General features: G+C 42.4%; 1 protein-coding gene across 1 annotated transcript in view; it reads left to right on the top strand.

The window, feature by feature from the left end:
• rftn1a (raftlin, lipid raft linker 1a) overlaps window positions 1–18,405 on the top strand; it is a 27,834-nt gene extending 9,429 nt beyond the window's left edge. The window contains exons 3-10 of the mRNA XM_061059172.1: window positions 7,561–7,744; window positions 10,816–10,924; window positions 13,522–14,215; window positions 14,328–14,531; window positions 15,113–15,222; window positions 15,466–15,569; window positions 16,891–16,966; window positions 17,258–18,405. Coding sequence (XP_060915155.1) covers window positions 7,561–7,744; window positions 10,816–10,924; window positions 13,522–14,215; window positions 14,328–14,531; window positions 15,113–15,222; window positions 15,466–15,569; window positions 16,891–16,966; window positions 17,258–17,683 — 1,907 coding nt within the window. The 3' untranslated portion in view covers window positions 17,684–18,405. The remainder of the gene's footprint in view (window positions 1–7,560; window positions 7,745–10,815; window positions 10,925–13,521; window positions 14,216–14,327; window positions 14,532–15,112; window positions 15,223–15,465; window positions 15,570–16,890; window positions 16,967–17,257) is intronic.
• The last annotated feature ends 273 nt before the right edge of the window (window positions 18,406–18,678 follow it).

The following is an 18,678-nucleotide window of genomic DNA, read 5'->3' as shown; positions in this document are numbered from 1 at the left end:
TGTTTGGCAAATGAGTTCTGTCCGAGAGAGCGAGAGAGAGAGAGAGAGATCTGGCAACTTGAATCAGTGGTGGTGACCAAAACAGACAATAGACATGAGGATTGGTCGTCCTTCTCGTTGGTGGAGGCAGAAACAGATAAGTCGTCTAATCCCATGGGCAGCAGCAGCACATATAGAGAGGGAGAAAGACCCCCCACGTACACACACATTGTTCATACAAGCTGCGATGGGACGGAGGCTCATTCACATCCACACAAAACACTTTATAGCACTTATTCTACAGAGTTAGTGTTATCTTTGAACAGGCAGGCAGGTCATTTATATGGTAAACTCAGTGATGCCACCTGAGCTGCTTTAGATGGGTAAACTCTATTTTAGGCAACAAGGCATAAACACAGCAACTGTGAATTGATTGTGAGTTTGTGTGTGATTGTGAGTGGGTGTATGCCGGCCTCTCTCTCTCTCTCTCTCTCTCTCTCTCTCTCTCTCTCTCTCTCTCTCTCTCTCTTTCTCCATTTGTGATAGAGAGACCAAGAGAAAGTGAAGGATTCCTGAAGGATTATCTGATTGTTTGTGGAGATTGAGAGACCTCATTCCCAGCAAGGGGATTTATTTGTATTTGTGCATTTGTCTGTTGTGTTTGTGTGTGTGTGTGTGTGTAAGTGTGTGTGTGTGTGTGTAGGAGGCAGATAGAGGAATCTGTATGTCAGTCCCTGACATTGAGGAAACCCACGGTCAAATCCATGCTTTAATTCAATTTGGCCTCCATTAATAATATTATTTCCCTGCCAGCGTGTCTTGACGACTCCTACACAGTAATGAAAAACAAATATCTGTCCTGGTGCCCCTCTGAGAAATGAGAGATGAGAAGGTTGTTTATTAATACACGTTGTGTTCTCAGGAAGAGGAGCTTAATGTTGTGGACACGGAGTACACATTTTTGTTACAACTGAACCTTGACTAGCAAGTGATGAAGCTTTACAGGAACAGGGAGGCTGATAACATAGAGAGAGCCTTTGTTTTATTAGCCTCTCTTTAACTGCAGCAGAAAATATTTGTGTGTGTGACCGAGCCCAACTCACTCGCTGGGACCCCGGTAGTATCCGGGAGGGTGAGGAATAATGAGTTCAATGTTTCAGGCATGTGGTGGAGTCTTTGAGTTCATGTTCAGAGAGATGATGTGGTATAACTTTTTCTTCTCAGCTTGATCTCTCAACCTAGATTGAGTACTGGCCTATACCATTGACTGTATACAAAGATGGACAGCCCTCTGAGAGTGAAGCCATTTGGTGCTTCCCCTACTCACTGGCTGAAGTGTATAGTTTAAAATCCCAGCAGTTAGCTGTTAGCAGAGGAGACAACTTTTGAAAGTAATTTAATTTTTTTCTGGTGTCTAGATAGTTATTACTATCACATTGATTTGTGTTTAAGTCCTATTTTCTGAAATTTTCAGTTTTTGCTTATCGTCTCCTCAGAATTGAATGTCTTTTGTTGCTCTCATTGATCCATATTCTCCTTTGCAACATTAGAGATAGCATTAAACAATTTGTCTTCTAGAATTGGAATAACAACTTATTCTATGATAAGACTTGATCCATCCTTTTTCTCACTCATTTAGTCTGCATTATGGTGACCTTATAACACTAATACACATGCCCATTTACAATACAGAAGACACACACACTGACAGCCCACTCGAGGGAAGTCGGTGTGTGTGCCGATTCAACCACCAGAGCAGCCACAGTCTAAGCATCTGTCAGACACCTTACAAAGAAACAACAATGTTCACTGTCTTCTGGCCTATCATTTGAAGGTTTGCTGTACTATCCTGATCATAATGTTCCAACAAAAAGGTCCTGCTGCATCAGCAAGGACATTAGGCTACATCATTACATCCATTAAGATCCATGAATTGCTTCAAATTTGCCAACACTCTATTTTCTGTAATGATTTATTTTTATGAATGGATTCTTTTTTGACTGCCATAGATCAAAATGCCAGCCTCACTCTGAACTTTCGATTGACATCTCATTTGGCCAATTACGACCTGCTATTCACTGTCCCCGGCCTACAGTATAATAGTCAAAGAGAGCCTGAGTTAAAAGGAGGTGTCTGCCCCTGTTCTGTTCCGGGCCGGCCAATTGCACACTACTGTGCCTATGACTGACATTTCTTGTAGCCAATGAAATTGTCTACAAGAAATGTGGACCTGCTGCTTGGGGTGATTTATTCATGCTACACTAAGGATATTGTTTAAAAGAACAATATGTACCATATATATTTTTAGAATTGCATTTAAAGTACTAATAAGTTGATATTTATACCAAGATATGAGTCATAATTGATTTGGAGAAAACTGAAAAATCTAAAATGTAAAATTCAACATTGAGCCCCCCTTTAAAGCTGGAATGGACTGATCCTTGTACCATAAGAAATTTACAGTTGATTGAGGCTCTTTCGGACTAATCGTTGAAGATTCCACTAAATGGGGTCGCCTCTACAAGAGTCAGTAGACCGTAGACTTTCCATAACAAGGAGTTTCTGCTTCTGACGAGAATCTGTTCTGCTGTGTTTTTGCGCACTTAAGGGATCTTTGCCGCTTTACCACTTAGCTAAATGTTGTGTTTTGGGTATTTTGGTTGGTAGAATGGGCAGAACATCAAAACCAAAACTCTGGCTCCAAATGACATCAACAGCACAAATTGTCATTGCCTGTCGCGGTGGTATTCTGGCTTCACTTGTTGAAGAGAAGGAGGCGGAAACATGTTGTCCATCATTATATACGACCGGGCAAAAGTGATTCCAGATCTCAGTAACTATTAAGTGTAATTTAAAAATACATGTAATTCACTAGTGTTAACATTTTGCTAGCTCTGACTACACTGGAAGTCTGTAAAAATCTAGGTGCTTCACACATGCACCATTTATTTCACACATGTGCCTTTTATTTCATATAACCTGAACCACTGTCTTGTTCTGCTGAGCTGTCTTATTAAACTATAATCAGCAATCTGCTGCACCTCCCCACATCCCCACCTTTACAAAAGGGTGCCATGATCTTCATTATTTCCCTGGTAACGGTGATGGGTTACCTCGACATGTCAGCATGAATGTGGAGTATGAATTGTAACAGCCAGGTGTGACATTTTAACCCAGAATGCTTTTGTGTCAAGGCTGTGTTCAGATAATGAGCAGGAAAAAAAAAAGGCTTTAGGGAGACATGAAAAGAAAAGAGGAAGAGTGAAGAAAAAAGGCAGCGTTGAAAGGAGGAAGAATAATATGAAAGTTGGGTCTAAGAAAGAAAGATGAACGAGACATGAAGAAAATCAGAAATGTAGCGAGCATTTGGAGGGAAGCGGAGTGTCTTGAGGAGAGTAGAAGTCGAGAGAAAAGGGAGTCGGAGGTGTGAGAACGAGCGAGCGAGCGGGAGTCAGGAATCTGACGATGTGTGAGGAAGTAAGTTAGGTGTGATGCTGTGTGACTAACGCCGGTCTGTGGAGCAGACAGCGAGGAGCTGAACTCTGCTGATGACTTTCTGCCGCCCTGCAGAGACCGAGACCCACTCGGCTCATTAAAACTTACAACATGAGTCTAATGCTCAGCGGAGAGTGTGTGTTTGTGTGTGCCCTTTTTCTATGCACTGCTACTGTATTACCTGGGGGGGGGTTTAAATAGAGGTGTATAACAGAGCTAGTGTGTGTTGGGACACATGGTGTGTGATCTTCACCTGGATTTTACGATGGATTTATAGTCTCATGTCAAAGATTGATACACATCCCCTCTGCCTTTCCTTTTGTTTATCAGAATCTGTGTGTGATGTATTTTTGTTCAGGCAGCAGATGAAGCACAAATCCATCAGTTTGATATATCTTTGCCGCCTGACACGCTGTTTCCAGGTAAAACCAAAAACATTTTCATGAAAGATTGTTGGAAATGCTGATCTGACGGGGCTCAATCTATTTCTTTGATAGATCCTTTCTGCTTCCCCAGTTTTTATCCAAAATGGCGATAAATAACACCAACAAAGACGGCAAATGAGAGATTCACGTCATCACACCTACATGGGACTGTATACACCTTCAGTGGCACAATGTTTTCTCACCACAGCCAACCTCTTTTTTTTTTTTTTTCTCCTTCTTCAGCCATTTCTGCTCTGTCATTCCCCCATAAAGCAGCCCTTCTAAGACGATCACATCCCCCTTTGACAAAGCTCGGATGCTGACCAGCAAACTGTCTTAGCCAGCGGCTGCATTCCCAAAGCAGTGGGGAGCCCCTGGCTCCAGGAAGCTGATTATTTTATAGTCACTGTTTTGGCACACATCCTCACTTAAAAAACCTCTGCAAGTCATTAGAAGGCTATTTAAATAAAACGTGAACCTCCAGCAAGCAGGGGGATAAGCCTGCAGTGTGGCTGTGAGTCGTAATCCCCATGCATCACCTAGCAGGCTTAGCGCCAACTCTTTCTCTCTGGCGAACACAGGCAAAAAGATGGCCCGTACACACTCGCTGTGATTTCACGACATCGAAAAATATGCTGTACAGTCACACACAGCAATTCAGGGGATTTGTACAAGGAATTAATAAGGCCTTTCAAGCGGCTTCAGGAAGAGGATGACTCTCACTCTCTAAATACGGCTTGTGAAATTCAGGGTCAAAAAGTGAGGCGTCACACCCAACATTCAGGGGCCGACATGTGGTCAAAGCTTCAAGGTTGAGATGGAAATAGAAGAGTGGGGATCAACAGCTGAACAGCCACCCCTCACAAATGCACCCCTGGGTGTCTGAGTATGTATCCCAAACACTTGTTACAGGCATGTATGGATGTTCAACCTCACGGAGAAAGTCAGAGTGAAAGAAACTCTCTTGTTCTCTCAGAAACCAACCTGTCACATGCTTTTTTTTTTTCTTGTTTCTTGTTGCATCGTAGGACAGGCATGGAGACGTACAGTGAGAACATTAGTTAACAAAACAAAGCTGGTTGTGTACCATATATACGAGACGGTGAGATGTTTTACAAGAAATTCCGTCAAAATCCTAAGAAATCATCAAACCTAAACCTAAAAGAAGAAAGTGAAAAAGAAAAGCAGGTACAAAAACAACAACTGTCACACAACAGTTTTTTTTCATCCCATTATTGCAAACAAAGCTAGTAGAACACCTTAACAAAAAAAAATCCATATATATACAGATTTAACAGAAACAGGAGGATTAAAAAAAAAAAGAAATTAAGAACAAAATAAAGAGAAAACAAACAAACCAAAAGCTATCAGGAACCAAATCACCACACCTGAACCTAAAACAACCACATTTCCACACAGCTATCTCTCTTAAATGCACACACACATTTTTCTAACACTGCGCCCCCTTGCCCTCTCTTAACTGGCATCGTAAAAAGTCCACCCGGCTTTTCTGCCCTGAGCTGTTCCCATGTTCCCACTCTGCAGCCCTCCCTCCTTTAAATCCCACAGTGGCAGACAGCGTAAATGAAGTCTCTTCCTGAGCCTAAAGCGCTGCATAACACCCTAATAACTTCTGTGTGCCTCGCCTGAATTAGCTGCCATGCCTAGCCTCGCATCTTGTCGGTGGGTGAGCGCCAGCCGTGCACAGCTAATGACGGCTAATGACTGTTTACGGTGACAGGAGCAATGTTATCCCCCCACCCCCACCCCCCTTGCCTGCCACTCCACCCTGAGTATCCAGCTGGTATTATTATCATCATCACTGTACTGCTTTTGATAAGTCCCCACAGACACCCGTTTAAGTGTTTGCTTGATGAAAGGCTCTCTGGATGCCGAGCTGATGTTATGGCTGGATTTTCTTTTCCCCCATTGTTTAACTGAGACTGTTTTTTTCTTTTTTTTTTTTTTTTTTTTTTTTTTTTCTTCCTCTGCTTGTATCGTAGCACGCTGGCCATCTTCTGTTATGTGTGTGTATGTGAGAACATACAAGTTGATGGAGAACAAATTGAAAATGAGATGGCTTGCACATCTCCCCCCCCCTCCCCCCTCCCTGTGTGTTTGTGTGTGTACGCATGTGCATGTGCATGTGTGTGTTCAGTTAATGTGTGTGAGTGAGTTAATTTATTCAGGTTATTTTCTCTTCTCCAGACCCATGCAAATGAGATTGAATGGAAAAGGATGACAAGCATTCAGGCGCAAACAGACAGCCTCATCTCTCTCTGTCTCTCTCTCTCTCTGTCTCTCTTCTTCCAGCACTGCTCTGCTGTCTCCCTCTTTTCTTCCATCCTTCCTTCATCTCTTTTTTTTTCTCCTCTCTCTCTCTCTTTTCTCACACCTGGCTTCACTACAACCGTGCGTGCATGCACGTGTCCCCTTAAAAGCCTGTGAACAGAGATGAGGCCTCACTACAATGCACCGACCCCGCGAGGGCGGTTCTCACAAACATTGTGCTCTCCCTGGTGGATTTGCCGTGACAGTTTGCTCTCATACGATAAGCTCCACTTACCATTTCTTGCTGAAGTATAGGGGCTTCTCTCTCCATTGTGTTTGGCAATAAGGGGGACAGGTGTCTGAGTTGGCGGTTGCTGCTAATTCCACACATATTAAACATGCAATGTTTAGGTGAAATGATTGTCTTCCAGAACCTTTTGATATACTTCTGTGTGTGCATGTATTTACTTTACTCAACCGTCTGTAAGTGTAGGTAAAATGTGTTGAAGTCACTGATATGGATAAGTGATTGCTTGTTCAAAGAGCACTTTCTAGTAGGGGTGTGAAAAAATAGTGATACAGCTAATTGTGTTGTCTTGCTATTATCTAGTGACTCACAGATGCCAAATATAGATATTAAAAAAAAAAAAAAACTACAACAACATGATGTTCTAAACAGATTTCACTGACAATTTAGCTCATTGGGTTACTACATTATGAGTCCTCAAGGTGATGCATATGACAGGAATGGGTCACATGACTGGATGTCAGTTGGCCAAAAAGAAGAACTTCAGAGTGGGATAATGTCAGACAGCAGTGAAAAGAGTTGAAAAGATCAAGAGTGATAATCTGACTCCAAATTGCAGCTAATAAATCCATTAATCCTGCAATTTGTATTCTTCAGTTAATCAGATATCATGATGTATCATCGCAATGTGTAAATGACCGCAGAATTTCTGTGTCACTACACTGTCAGCGTGGACCATGTGTTGCATATTGTATCTCATCCAATCACATCGTGAGTTATCCTGCTATTCCCAGCAATACTCTCCAGCATTCATATACTGAAAGAGGCTAACAGTCCTGGTGTAATTAGTTTCAGATTTAGCGTGAAGACTCCATGTCGTTCTCAGGGAATTATCATAATGAAACATGCGTCATCTTAGTTTCCTCACACACTTTGTCCCTCTTCTTTTCTTCCCTCTTCCCCTCTTTGTTCCAGCTGTTAGCCACTTCCAAATAACCTCGCCACTCGAAGTCCCTGCCTCCTTATTCTCCATCCTGTCATGTCCTTGTCGTGTTCCCCATTTCCCATTACCTCTTCTTGTCTAACCATGTTTCTCTCTCCTCCTCCTCCTCCTCCTCACACGTGTTTCCTCCCTCCCTATAGAGGTGCCCGTGTCATCGGTGCTGTGTCTCTCCTCTGTCAGAGAGCTGCCTGTTCAGGTGAGGGAACTCTACGCGCAGGGTTTCGTCCTGGTTGCCGTCCACCCGTTCGTCCATCCTTGCGGCCCTCGTCATGCACACATCCAGCGTCAGCTCCACCGGGCTGTGCTGGTCCGGGAGACGCCAAGGTACGCAAAGTAAACACACCCTACCACTTGTGGGGTTTTTTTTTTTTGTTTTTTTTTTTAGATTTATTTTTGGGCGTTTTGTGCCTTTATTGTAGCGATAGGACAGTGGATAGAGTTGAAATCAGGGAGAGAGAGAGAGAGGGGAATGACATGCAGGAAAGGAGCCACATGTCGGATTTGAACCCGGGTCGTCCACTTGGAGGACCACAGCCTCCATACATGGGGCGTGCACACTAACCACTGCGCCACCAACGCCCCATATATACCAGTTTTTTAACAGGTATGATTTATGCAGCAGGTTGATGGGGATAAATGAGGTGATTCATTAGCAGCCAGATTTGGACAAAAGTTAGAAGATAGCTGCTCTTACGACTTCTTTGTTTTGACGTTGAAGCCAATTGAGACCCATTACCAAAAGTAAAGTAGTACCTCCTTCTCTTGATGAAAAATTAATTGCAGAGTCAGCCACAAAAATGGTTAACTTTAGCTTTGTCCCAATTCTTTCACTTGTGAGTGTACATGATAATATATAATTCTTTGTGGCTACACAGTATGTGCTGCGTATCTGCTCTGTAACCCAGTTCCTTTTGGTGACTTAAAACCACAATATCTGCCACCATATTTGAGCAGAGACTTACTTTCTTCCCTCCCTGCTATCAGCTCTGGTACAGCGTGCAAGCTGAGCTTTATTATGGAGGTCTCATCGTGGAAGTTATTGACACATCTGCTGCAAACACAAACCATATCAATGCATTGCAGAGACCTGCTCCCATCATTCATGTAGGTCTGGTGTTGGATTTTCACATCACTCTGATTTCATTCTTAGTTAATGGAAGTTGTTCCTATTTTTTTGACCCAGTTTATATAAAAAAAAGTCTTCAATAATTGATTGCATTGGTCCCAGTGTAGAAGGGAAAATCATTTCTTATAATACCTTTAGTTCTTTCTCAGCATGGCTCTATGAATGAAAATGATAATATGCTATTTATTGTAATGTACGTCTTCTGGGTTCCCACGGGATGAATCCTAGTGACTCTAGTGATGTGAAACATCTCAACATCTATCTGATGGACTGGCACAACATTTGGAACATACTTTTGTGTCTCCCTCGGGAAGAATTTTAACACCTTGGTGAAACCTTAACTTCTCATCTGATGCAACGATGTTTACAGACTCTCAGCCTTAGCTTTCGATGTTTAGTGCTAACTAGCTCATCTTAAAATGGAGCAGGGTAAAAATCATAGCAGCTAAACATAAACTGTTGTTGTCATTTCGACCATGATTGCATGTTGATGCTATCATTTTGTTGGGAGAAACAAAGACCCTAACACGGCTTCAGGCGCTTAGTCTGTTTATTAGCTTTAATTTGTCTTTACTCTTTATAGCAAATATTTCAAGCTTCTTGCCTAAACTTCAGAGAAATATAGCGATAAAATGCTGCATAACTAAGGACTTTTGATACTAGCATTTATTGAAGCACTTTACATTGAAGGTTTGGTTTAAAAAAATAAAGGAATTGTAACCCAAACAACAAACACTTTGTTTACATGACGGTACTCATTAAGATACTTGCTTGGTGCTTTTTTATATCCTGGAAAAAGTGCTGAGAGATTCAGAGACAAATAAGAATATCTACAGAGAAACCACACATAAAACTAAAAACCTAAACCTAAACATCTAAAAAAACAAAGTAAATGTGTACAGTACAGTCATTTAAATGATCTATATTTAAGTATTGTATCAATAAATCGAGGCTTTTCAGGATTACTGTGTTGTAAAATGGCATGCTAATAATAAAATGATGTACGCACTTTCAGGGAATCATGCCAAATAGATAGCCATGAATCCATTCTCTTAGCAAGAGTTATACAATTAGTTTGAATTGTGTATTTAATATTGTAAGGGGGATCAGGGCGCTATGTCTACAAAAACTCTGCATGTTAGTGATTTTTATATCAAAACGAACTTCACACTCTCCAACAAATCTGTCATTAGCTTAGAACTTCATGATGATTTTTTGAATTCTGTATTGTAAAGAGACGGAAGCCCCTGGTTAAATCTGTATCCTCCATTTGTTATCACATGCTCTACACAGTGAAAGGGATAAATTAGCTTAGCTGACAGTTTTGGGCATCCTGTTCTGTGATCTCTTTTTTTTTATTTTAAGTTGAAGGAACAGTGTAATGTGCACACACACACAAACATTAGCACACACACACACTCATGCTAGTGCACAGGCAGGTGCCGGGCTGCTCTTTGATGCCCCTCCTGCCAAGTGGTCCTGCTGCTTCCTGGCACCTGTCACCGTGGAGACGGCTGATTGCATCACCAGCTCTTGCCAGAGGGGAACTGCGCTCTGAAAGAAAGGAATCATCTCTCCATCCTTTCATCTGCTTACTTCAATGATGGCCACCACCCCTCTTTCTTTTGTCCTCAGCAGCCCCCCGAGTCCCCTTTACTCTCCTTTTTATGTCCCCATCGCTGCCGCCGCCGCCGCCGTCCCCCTTTCATCGGAAACCCTAAAAATGAAAGAGAAGATGTGACAGATCCACTGTTTCAAATCAGGCTGAGAAGCTGGGAATGTCACTCACGCCTCAGAGCACAAGATATTACCGTGGCCTTCGCTCTGACCTCAATCCAAATCTGAAGAGGCGTATCTGAATACTCCTTTTATGATTGTGTCATGCAGCGGGAGAAGAAGGAAATTCGGTCCCTTTTTCTGTGTAATAAGACTATTGTGATTTCAGTCAGTGTGCTCTCGCCTTCAATGGGAAATTCACCCTGCACTAGAATTGACTTTATGTTTCTGCTGTGATCACTGTGGGTCAATGAGTGCTCATGAACATGGGTGACTGCAGTAATGTACAGTGTCTGTGAAGCTCGGTCTCATTGAGTGTAATGCTACATTATGAAGGACCTGCTCTGATGTCAGTGGACTGGGAAGTCATGACACGAGTACATGAGTACATGTACAAGACATTCTTAGAGTTCTAAAACCAGATTTGAACTGAACAGACTGACACATGCTTAATGCTGAATATTATTCAATTTTGTCCATTTCCCTCCAATAGTTCAGAGAAAAGCCGGCTGAGGTGGGGGCGTCAACGTCTGGAGACAGATGTTTGTGTGGCCGGTCACCAGGCTGCTGACCCAGAAATAATCCAGAGCTACGTCAAGAGGGTGAGTTCAAAGGGGAACAAACATACCAACAAAGCTGCTCAGGCTTAATATGGCTTATTTTAAATGAATTTGTCTGCAAACTTACAGTAGATGCCTGAAGCTTCAGACTAATGTTTGCTCTTATATTACGCATTCTTGTTTCTCTTGCTGCTTTTTTGAAAATGGGATATCTTTGTACATCCTGGCTTTTCATAATAATGCACCTACGCAGAAATAAGGGCTTAACATTGCTGGAATTATTTCAAGAAAAAGCCTTTTAGTGAAAATATGCAACAGCAAATCTAGCAAACCTACCTCAAGGACACTGAATGCTTATATGAAACTGAAGCAACATTAGAGAGAAATAGTTTAAACCTACCCTTATCCCTTTAATCCAGTTTGAGAGTACAGAGAATTAACAGATATAACTTTTTTCCACTTATTCAGTTTCAGCTACGTGGACTATTGGAATCTGCAAGTGCTGATGTGATCCTTACTCTCTTTTCACTTGTTTAAAATTTCAATACCTGATTTCATTTTACATGGAGCTGAATAGTCAGTCAGTTTTTATTAAACATTGTTTTTATAAGTTGTCCTACCCAGATAGGTTCAAAATAACATGAAAAATTACCAGTCCAACATTTTTCAAACTGAAAATGAAGCAAAGGTTCTTTTAAGTAAATCCAAATAACTAGACTTCTTGAGTGCTCCCCATGTACACCTACTCTTCTTACAATGTGTAACTCTAGCTTAAAGATGATCTTTTCTGGCCTTTTGTCTTTATTACATAGGGTCAGCAAAGTTAGAGGGGCTATATTTTAAAGCTAGAGTGGGTAAGACATTCACCAACAGACAAGAGTCGGGATCTAGCCATGGACACATGCTGTGATGACTCAGCCTCTGTACGTGGGATGTTCTCTCTACCAGCTAAACTAAACCAGACCCTCGTCTAGTTTGGGTTGAAGACCAGAACAATTGAAATGAATGAAATCATTTATGAGAAGTCATAAAAAAGTGCGTATGTCAGCTTTCTGGTAACCTGTTTCTCATCTCTCCTTCAAGCTAGCAGGTCAAGGCTGTTTAGCCGCTACTAGCATAAAAACACCTGAAACTCTTAGGCTTACAAGGTCTTGCAAACTGATTTCAGCCTGTTATCAACACAGTTTCAATGTAACAATCAGGGTTAGTGCCCACTGGTTATCATAAGAGCAGAGTTAAAAGCTAAATTGACTTTAAGACTCTTTAATCAATCCCTCCCCTCATTCTTTGTCTCCCCACTTGTTGCTCCATCTTCCTGTTTGCCTTTCATTGGCACGTCACTGCTGTGACAGTGACAGAAACATTACAGGGCTCAAAGGGCCACCGGCAGCTGACTATAATTGCCTATCTGTAACATATCCTAAGTCTGTGTTTTTCCCTCACACGCAGAACTCAAAAGGAGAAAATGTGATTCAAGGTTGTCCATTTCAAATTCAGCAAATTTACCTGATTGGAAGATTTCTAACAATATTGGATTTTCACCAGTGGCATCTCCCCGTTAACTAAGCTGAATATAGAAAACAGACATGTTATAGAAACGATGCTAAAGTTTAGTATGGATTTAACCCTTGAATGCGCAGCCACCACAGTGTCATCACGGGCCTTTATCAGCTGTAAAACTCACTTTTAGCCTCTCCGCTCATGAATTCGCCAACGGTCCAACAATGGGAAATGAAAATGTGCTCTATTGAATAGATTTGCATCTGAACACCCATCGAGCACAAAGGGAAACCTGATTGGATGGAAATGCACATCACTGTGCATAATGTGATAGGCTCCGGCAGCGTGACATGAATAACCAATCAGATCAAGAAACTGCCAGAGAGAGTTTCGAGATAAGAACCAGGAGCAGCACCGGGCAGAGACTGACAGGCGTGCGTGTGTGTGTGTGTGTGTGTTCAGTTTTAAAAATTCTATACTTCTATTTATCCAGCACTCACAAGCCCACCCACTCTCAATCTGTCTCAAGACTTACCATCAGATAAAGCTGTGTTAGTGTGTGTTTTTGTGAGCGTGTTCAGCAGTAATAGAAATACTTTCTCTCTATTTTTGAAGTGTGTGTGTGTGTTTGCGCATGTGTGTGTGTGTGTGTATGGATGAGTGAAGTGTCAAAAGTAGTGTATAATAGGGGAAGATGTGTCTCATTATTGTTTGGTGGTAGTTTGCAATCTGATTTCTCTCCTGTTGAGCTTGTCGAAAACTGACAGCCCAAATATCAGCTGACAATTAACAACCAGAACTCTACGGGTGGGTGCTGCGCACACACACGCGCGCACACACACACGCACACACAAACACTCACACACATTTATTCACACACACACTGAGGCATTGAGATAATGAGTTCCTTTTGTCATTTGAATATTTGATCTTTGCACATGATTAGGTAGGATGTTATTTTGCAGAATATCGCACGTCAGCCTTTGTTGGTGTGTAAATGAGGCTTTGTTTGGAAAAGAAGGTGCAAATGTATTTGTGATGCTGTGAATGGCTTCCTTTATACGTACGTGTAGCTCAAAATGATTCCAAAAAAAGTGTGATTGTATATTAACAATATGTGTTTATGTGAATCCCTGCAGATCCAGGATGTAGCCGAGCAAGGGGTTATGTTTGTAGGCTTCCTGCAGCAGCCGGGCGGAGGACCCTGCTACTTGGGGAACTGGGACCCAGAGGAGTTGTCTTCTTTACATTCTAGCCCTTCACCCATACATCGACTCCCCTACAGCACCAACACCAGCCCGACAGATCCCACAGAACCACATCATAACGACGTCGAACCTGACCGTCCCTTTGAGTCTCCAGAGTCAGATAATGAAGGTGTAGAGCAGAGCGCAAAGCCTCTGAATCCCACCGAGACTTCAGAGCCTGACCAAGAGGAGGACAACGATCTGTTTCAGACCAGCCTCAAAGACTCAGCAAACCAACCTCAAGACCACAGCAAGCCCGACGTAGAGGCACTTCAAGGGTGTCCACATCAAAACCCAGCAGAAGAAGACGAAAACCAAGTAAGTCCCAGCCCTCCAGACAGTGCAGGCGTGATCAGGCGGCAGAGGGGCCACCTACCAGACGTCAAAGCATCCGCCCAGCGAGAGAGACAGAGTTCAAGCTCTGACAGCTGGCTCAGCTCTCCAGAACTGGATAGAAACCATGAAAGAAAGCCCGGCTCTACCTTTTCAGTCGGACAAAGCAGAGTGACAACACAAAACAACAACCACATCAGGCTAAAAAGTTCAGAGAAAGATAACAGCTCAACTTCGCCACCAGCACAGGGTAGTAAGTGGATTCCTGTTAGTTTGTCGGATCATTTGCCAATCATTATAACGGTTACTTTTATTTATTTATTTTAGTGTCTGATTGTCAACCTTTCATCTTTGTGTGCCTGCAGGGATGCAGCTCTTTGCCTTGTACAACCACACAGGAGAGCTGAACACACCTTTGAGGTTTTACTCGGTTAGAGTGCCGCTGCAAGTTCAAAAGGAAGCAGGTCAAGTCACAGAGGTAGACACACACTGGCTCGACCACATGACGCAGCATTTCACCAGCGGTGCGCTCCTAGTCGACGGGTTCTTCCACCTTAGAGATGGTAACGGTAAGTTTGACGGTCAAAGCTATGAACTATCGTTGATAATGTCATTTTGGAAGCACTTTCACCCTTCACTCACACTGATGCGTAGAAAAACAGGACTGAAACAACACAGTTGCGGGTCATAAGACCAAAACATAGAGCTAAAAGAAGATAAAAAAGAATCTTCATGATAGTGGAAACTGGGAGCAAAAAAGGGGTGATAATTATCTGTGTGTATTATTACATTATAACCTGAACTATTCTATCATTTGATCTATTCCCTCCCTGATTTAACCAACAAATTGTTTACTGGTTGGGTCTCTCTCATCTGCCTCTTGACAAGACAAGAAATCCTCTCAAGCATTAGATCTCTGCTCCACTGCTCGGTAAAGGATGATATGCATGGAATGATGTGCCGTAAGTCCACGGCTTACTCCATAAGTCACTGTTCAGTCACCCGTGGAATAAGAAGGCTTAAACCAAAGGGAGCATGGGATCAATAGTGAGAGATTGGATAAAGGAGATGAGCCTGCAACTCGTGCCTGATTCACACACATCCTCTTCTGTTTATCTAACTCTGTCTCTAATTTGTACTCTTTCTGCAGACAATGGGCTCTCATGTGTGGACAGTGTGTTCATCTTCCAGAGCTCCGCGGAAGAGACCACAGGCACCTCCTACGACGCCATCGTGGTGGAGCAGTGGACCGTCGTTGATGTGGGTTTTTTTTTTTTTTTTTTTAGCTTTTTAATACTCTGAGATGTGCACCGTGAGAAATCCTGTGTGACCGAAGGCTTATGCTGCTTTTCTGTCAAACATTACATAAGAGAGGAGAGGAGGGAAAGAAGTGTTGCATGCTTGTGACTGAGCTACAGTCTGACCCACACTTTTACTGTAATGTGCATATTTTCCACGTGTGTGAATTTGCTCTCTATCTGTCCATCTGTCTTTCTTGTTAAGGGTGTTGTGGTGAAGACAGACTACATCCCTTTGCTACAGTCTCTGGCTCCGTACGGATGGAGGCTGATGTGTGTGTTACCTACACCAATTGTCAAGACAAACAGGTAGCAACTACATCCGGAGATCCCAGAGTTAAAACCATAAGCTCACATTCCTACTGACAAGAGCTTCAGAGATTAATTAATGAACCAAAACAAACAATTAAGAATCAGTTTTGTTATCATGTAGCAAAGTTACAGCTTCTTAGCAGATTTTAGTCGTTAATAAAAGAATGTTTTTGAGTTATGAACTGTTTGACATAACTTTGGGCTGCGACAAGGGCTAACTATGCCTCTTTTTAATGGGTCAAACAGGGTCAATGACTTCTGCAGGTGTGGCATTATTTTTTTTTTAAGATTTATTTTGGGGCTTTCTGTGCCTTTATTGTAGAGATAGGACAGTGGTGAGTCAGAAATCGGGGGGAGAGAGAGAGAGAGAGAGAGAGAGAGAGAGTGGGGAATGAGTTACATGAAAGGAGCCACAGGTCGGATTCGAAACCCGGGCCGCCCGCTTTGAGGACCACAGCCTCCGTACATGGGCGTGCACACCAACCACTATGCCACCAGCGCCCCACAAATACATTTCTTAAGGACTCAAAAAGAAGATGCATGTCCAAAGTCACAATTTAAAGCCCGAACAAAAGGAAATGTGCCAGACTGAATTGCAAAGGAAAGCTACTAGCAGCCTGTTGAAACAGCCAGAATAGTTGACGTTAATACAAGTATCACCTCTGACAAAAAACCCCAACTAATCCCTGAATATCCCTCGGGATCAACAAAGTGTCTGTCTATGTTTCTAATAATAGTTTAGGGTTCTGCAGGGGTGAATTATCAGATTCCAAGGGGGTCCAGGCTACCCTCCGGATCCACCCCTTGGTTGCAGACAATCAGCAAAATGCATTTGAACAACTTTGAGACATTTTATAGACTAAAAGAAATCCTTGATTAATTGTAAAAAAAAAAAATATCAGGAGATTTAAGGTTACATTTAAGTTATCATTCGTTTAGCCCGAGTAAACCTGTCAGCTACATTTTCTTTATATTCCCTCCCCTGAATACCATTCTAGAATCAGTGAGGGCCGATCCCATTGTCTGTCTCATTGTCTTTGGAATTAGAGCCTACACTGCAGCTTTAGATACATGGGACAGATGGCTTGAGATCTGACAAATCATGATCATATGCTCATCTCAACATGAAACCCCTTTGATATCCGTCGGAGCTGCGAAGTAGCTGCTGTGCTGTAGTCTTGTAACCTGTCACTTTGTAGAAACCACAAAGAAGCTGGATTTAGATGTACATAGAGATGTGCCAGCTCCTCAGAATATAACATAACAGGTAACAGTAGCAAAAGTGCTGCTTTTTTTTTTTTTTTCATCCTTTCTGTAGTGACGGGAGTTTGTCGACAAAGCAGATCCTCTTCCTTCAGAGACCCGTTTTGCAGCGCAAGAGAAAAGACTTCAAGGTTTGTTCCCCTTCGTCTTCAATCTTCACTGTGGATCTGTCACTCGTCTCTGTTGTGCCTTTAGGATACGCTAGCATATGTCATTAAAAAGTCATGTTACTAAATATGGGATGTACAGCATATAAAGCCACTCAGGAGAAGTCTAATAATAGGCAGGTAGCCGACCTGAAACTACAGGAAAGAGGCGTCAATGAAAGATGCTTTGTTGTGATTTGTCAGGTGTCTGGAGAGATGGAAAGAAAAAGAAACACAAAGTGTAATACTGTCTCAAACTCATCGCTTTGGTTTCAGATGCTGAACCTCAGGGGTCGCAGCAAGGCGAAGAAGAAATCTACTGGAGAACCAGAGGAGGAGAGAGAGGACAGGTCCCCTGTGATGGAGACGGAGATGGACAGGTGGAGAAGAAACACAACAGATGAGGGGGAAGAGGCAAAGAGGAGGAAGAGAAGGGACAGCATTCAGAGAGGTGGAGAGGAGAGCGAGGAGGAAGAGGAGGAGGAGGAGGAGCAGTATCAAAGACGACTCTCCTTCCTGCCAGGAAGCAGGGTTTATGTCGAAGAGCAGGATGAGGAAACCGACATCGACGAGATCCTGCAGTCCACTGAGGAGAAGTCTGTGAGATGGACAGATGTGTATAAGATGGATGTAGGAGGGGTCAAAGAGGAGGGGAAGACGGAGGAGAGGATCAAAATGCAGCTGTTTTCAGGCGTGTGTTGACACATCGGGCAAAGAAACCGAAAAAGAGGAGCGGAAACGGTTTAGTTTGTCAAAAAATGCCTTTGAAAACTTTTTTCTGTTGCTCTAGTTTTAAAGTTCCTCTGTGGACAGCCATACTGTAACTCATTGTGTACAGTTACTGCGTCACTCTTGCTAGCCTCTGAGGTTGTAGCTGGGGAAAGTGTCGGTCAGTTCTCTGCTGTGGCTCAGTGTTTCTCTGTGATTTCTCTGTGAAATGAAACTCTGCAAGGCTACAAGAGTACAACCTCTGAGCAAGTCTGCTGTTAAAGCCTTAAGTATTATTTCCCTTTGCTGTATTTTAGTACTTTCTTTGGATATGACTGTTAAAAGGGGAGTACTGACATCACTGGGCTTGCTGTATTTTTATATATAAAGTACGTTATTTAAGCTAGAAACAAGACAGGGATAAATCTGTAGGGACTGACTGATTCATCTGCAGTGTTGTAATAGCTTCTGACAGATTTGTACATCAGGATCAACTTAAGTTTTGGACGTTTTCAAGAAACTTTCATGTAGAAATGATATCCTAAAGTGTCAAATATAAAAACAAGTTTTAAAGCAAGCTAAGGAAGCACTAAGCAGACATCCATCCATCCACACAACTCATCAATTGACTTAATTTTCCTGTGATAAGAAATCATTTCTGGTTGTTTTCTCAAGATCTTGTTTAATCTTGTATCCCCAAGAGTTGCAAAAGCACCAAACAAGCACAGAAATAAACTTAACTTACCTTGAAGTATTTAATTTACATCGTTAGCGTGGGTAATGGCTGCACGGCACGGAGACCATCGTCATTGTGGCTTGAGGTAATGAGATGATTAAGCCGAGATGTGGAGGAAACGACCGGATATGATAAAATAACAACGTAGAGAAAATGTACAGATGCACGTCTGACCATACAGATATTTGATACACTTTTCTGTAATCTTAAACTAATCTTTTATACATCCATCCATCCATCCACTAAACTGCTC

This window comes from Labrus mixtus, chromosome 16 (genome assembly GCF_963584025.1).
Source record: "Labrus mixtus chromosome 16, fLabMix1.1, whole genome shotgun sequence".
Classification (NCBI taxonomy): domain Eukaryota; kingdom Metazoa; phylum Chordata; class Actinopteri; order Labriformes; family Labridae; genus Labrus; species Labrus mixtus.
This window is presented reverse-complemented; position numbering and strand designations above follow the sequence as displayed.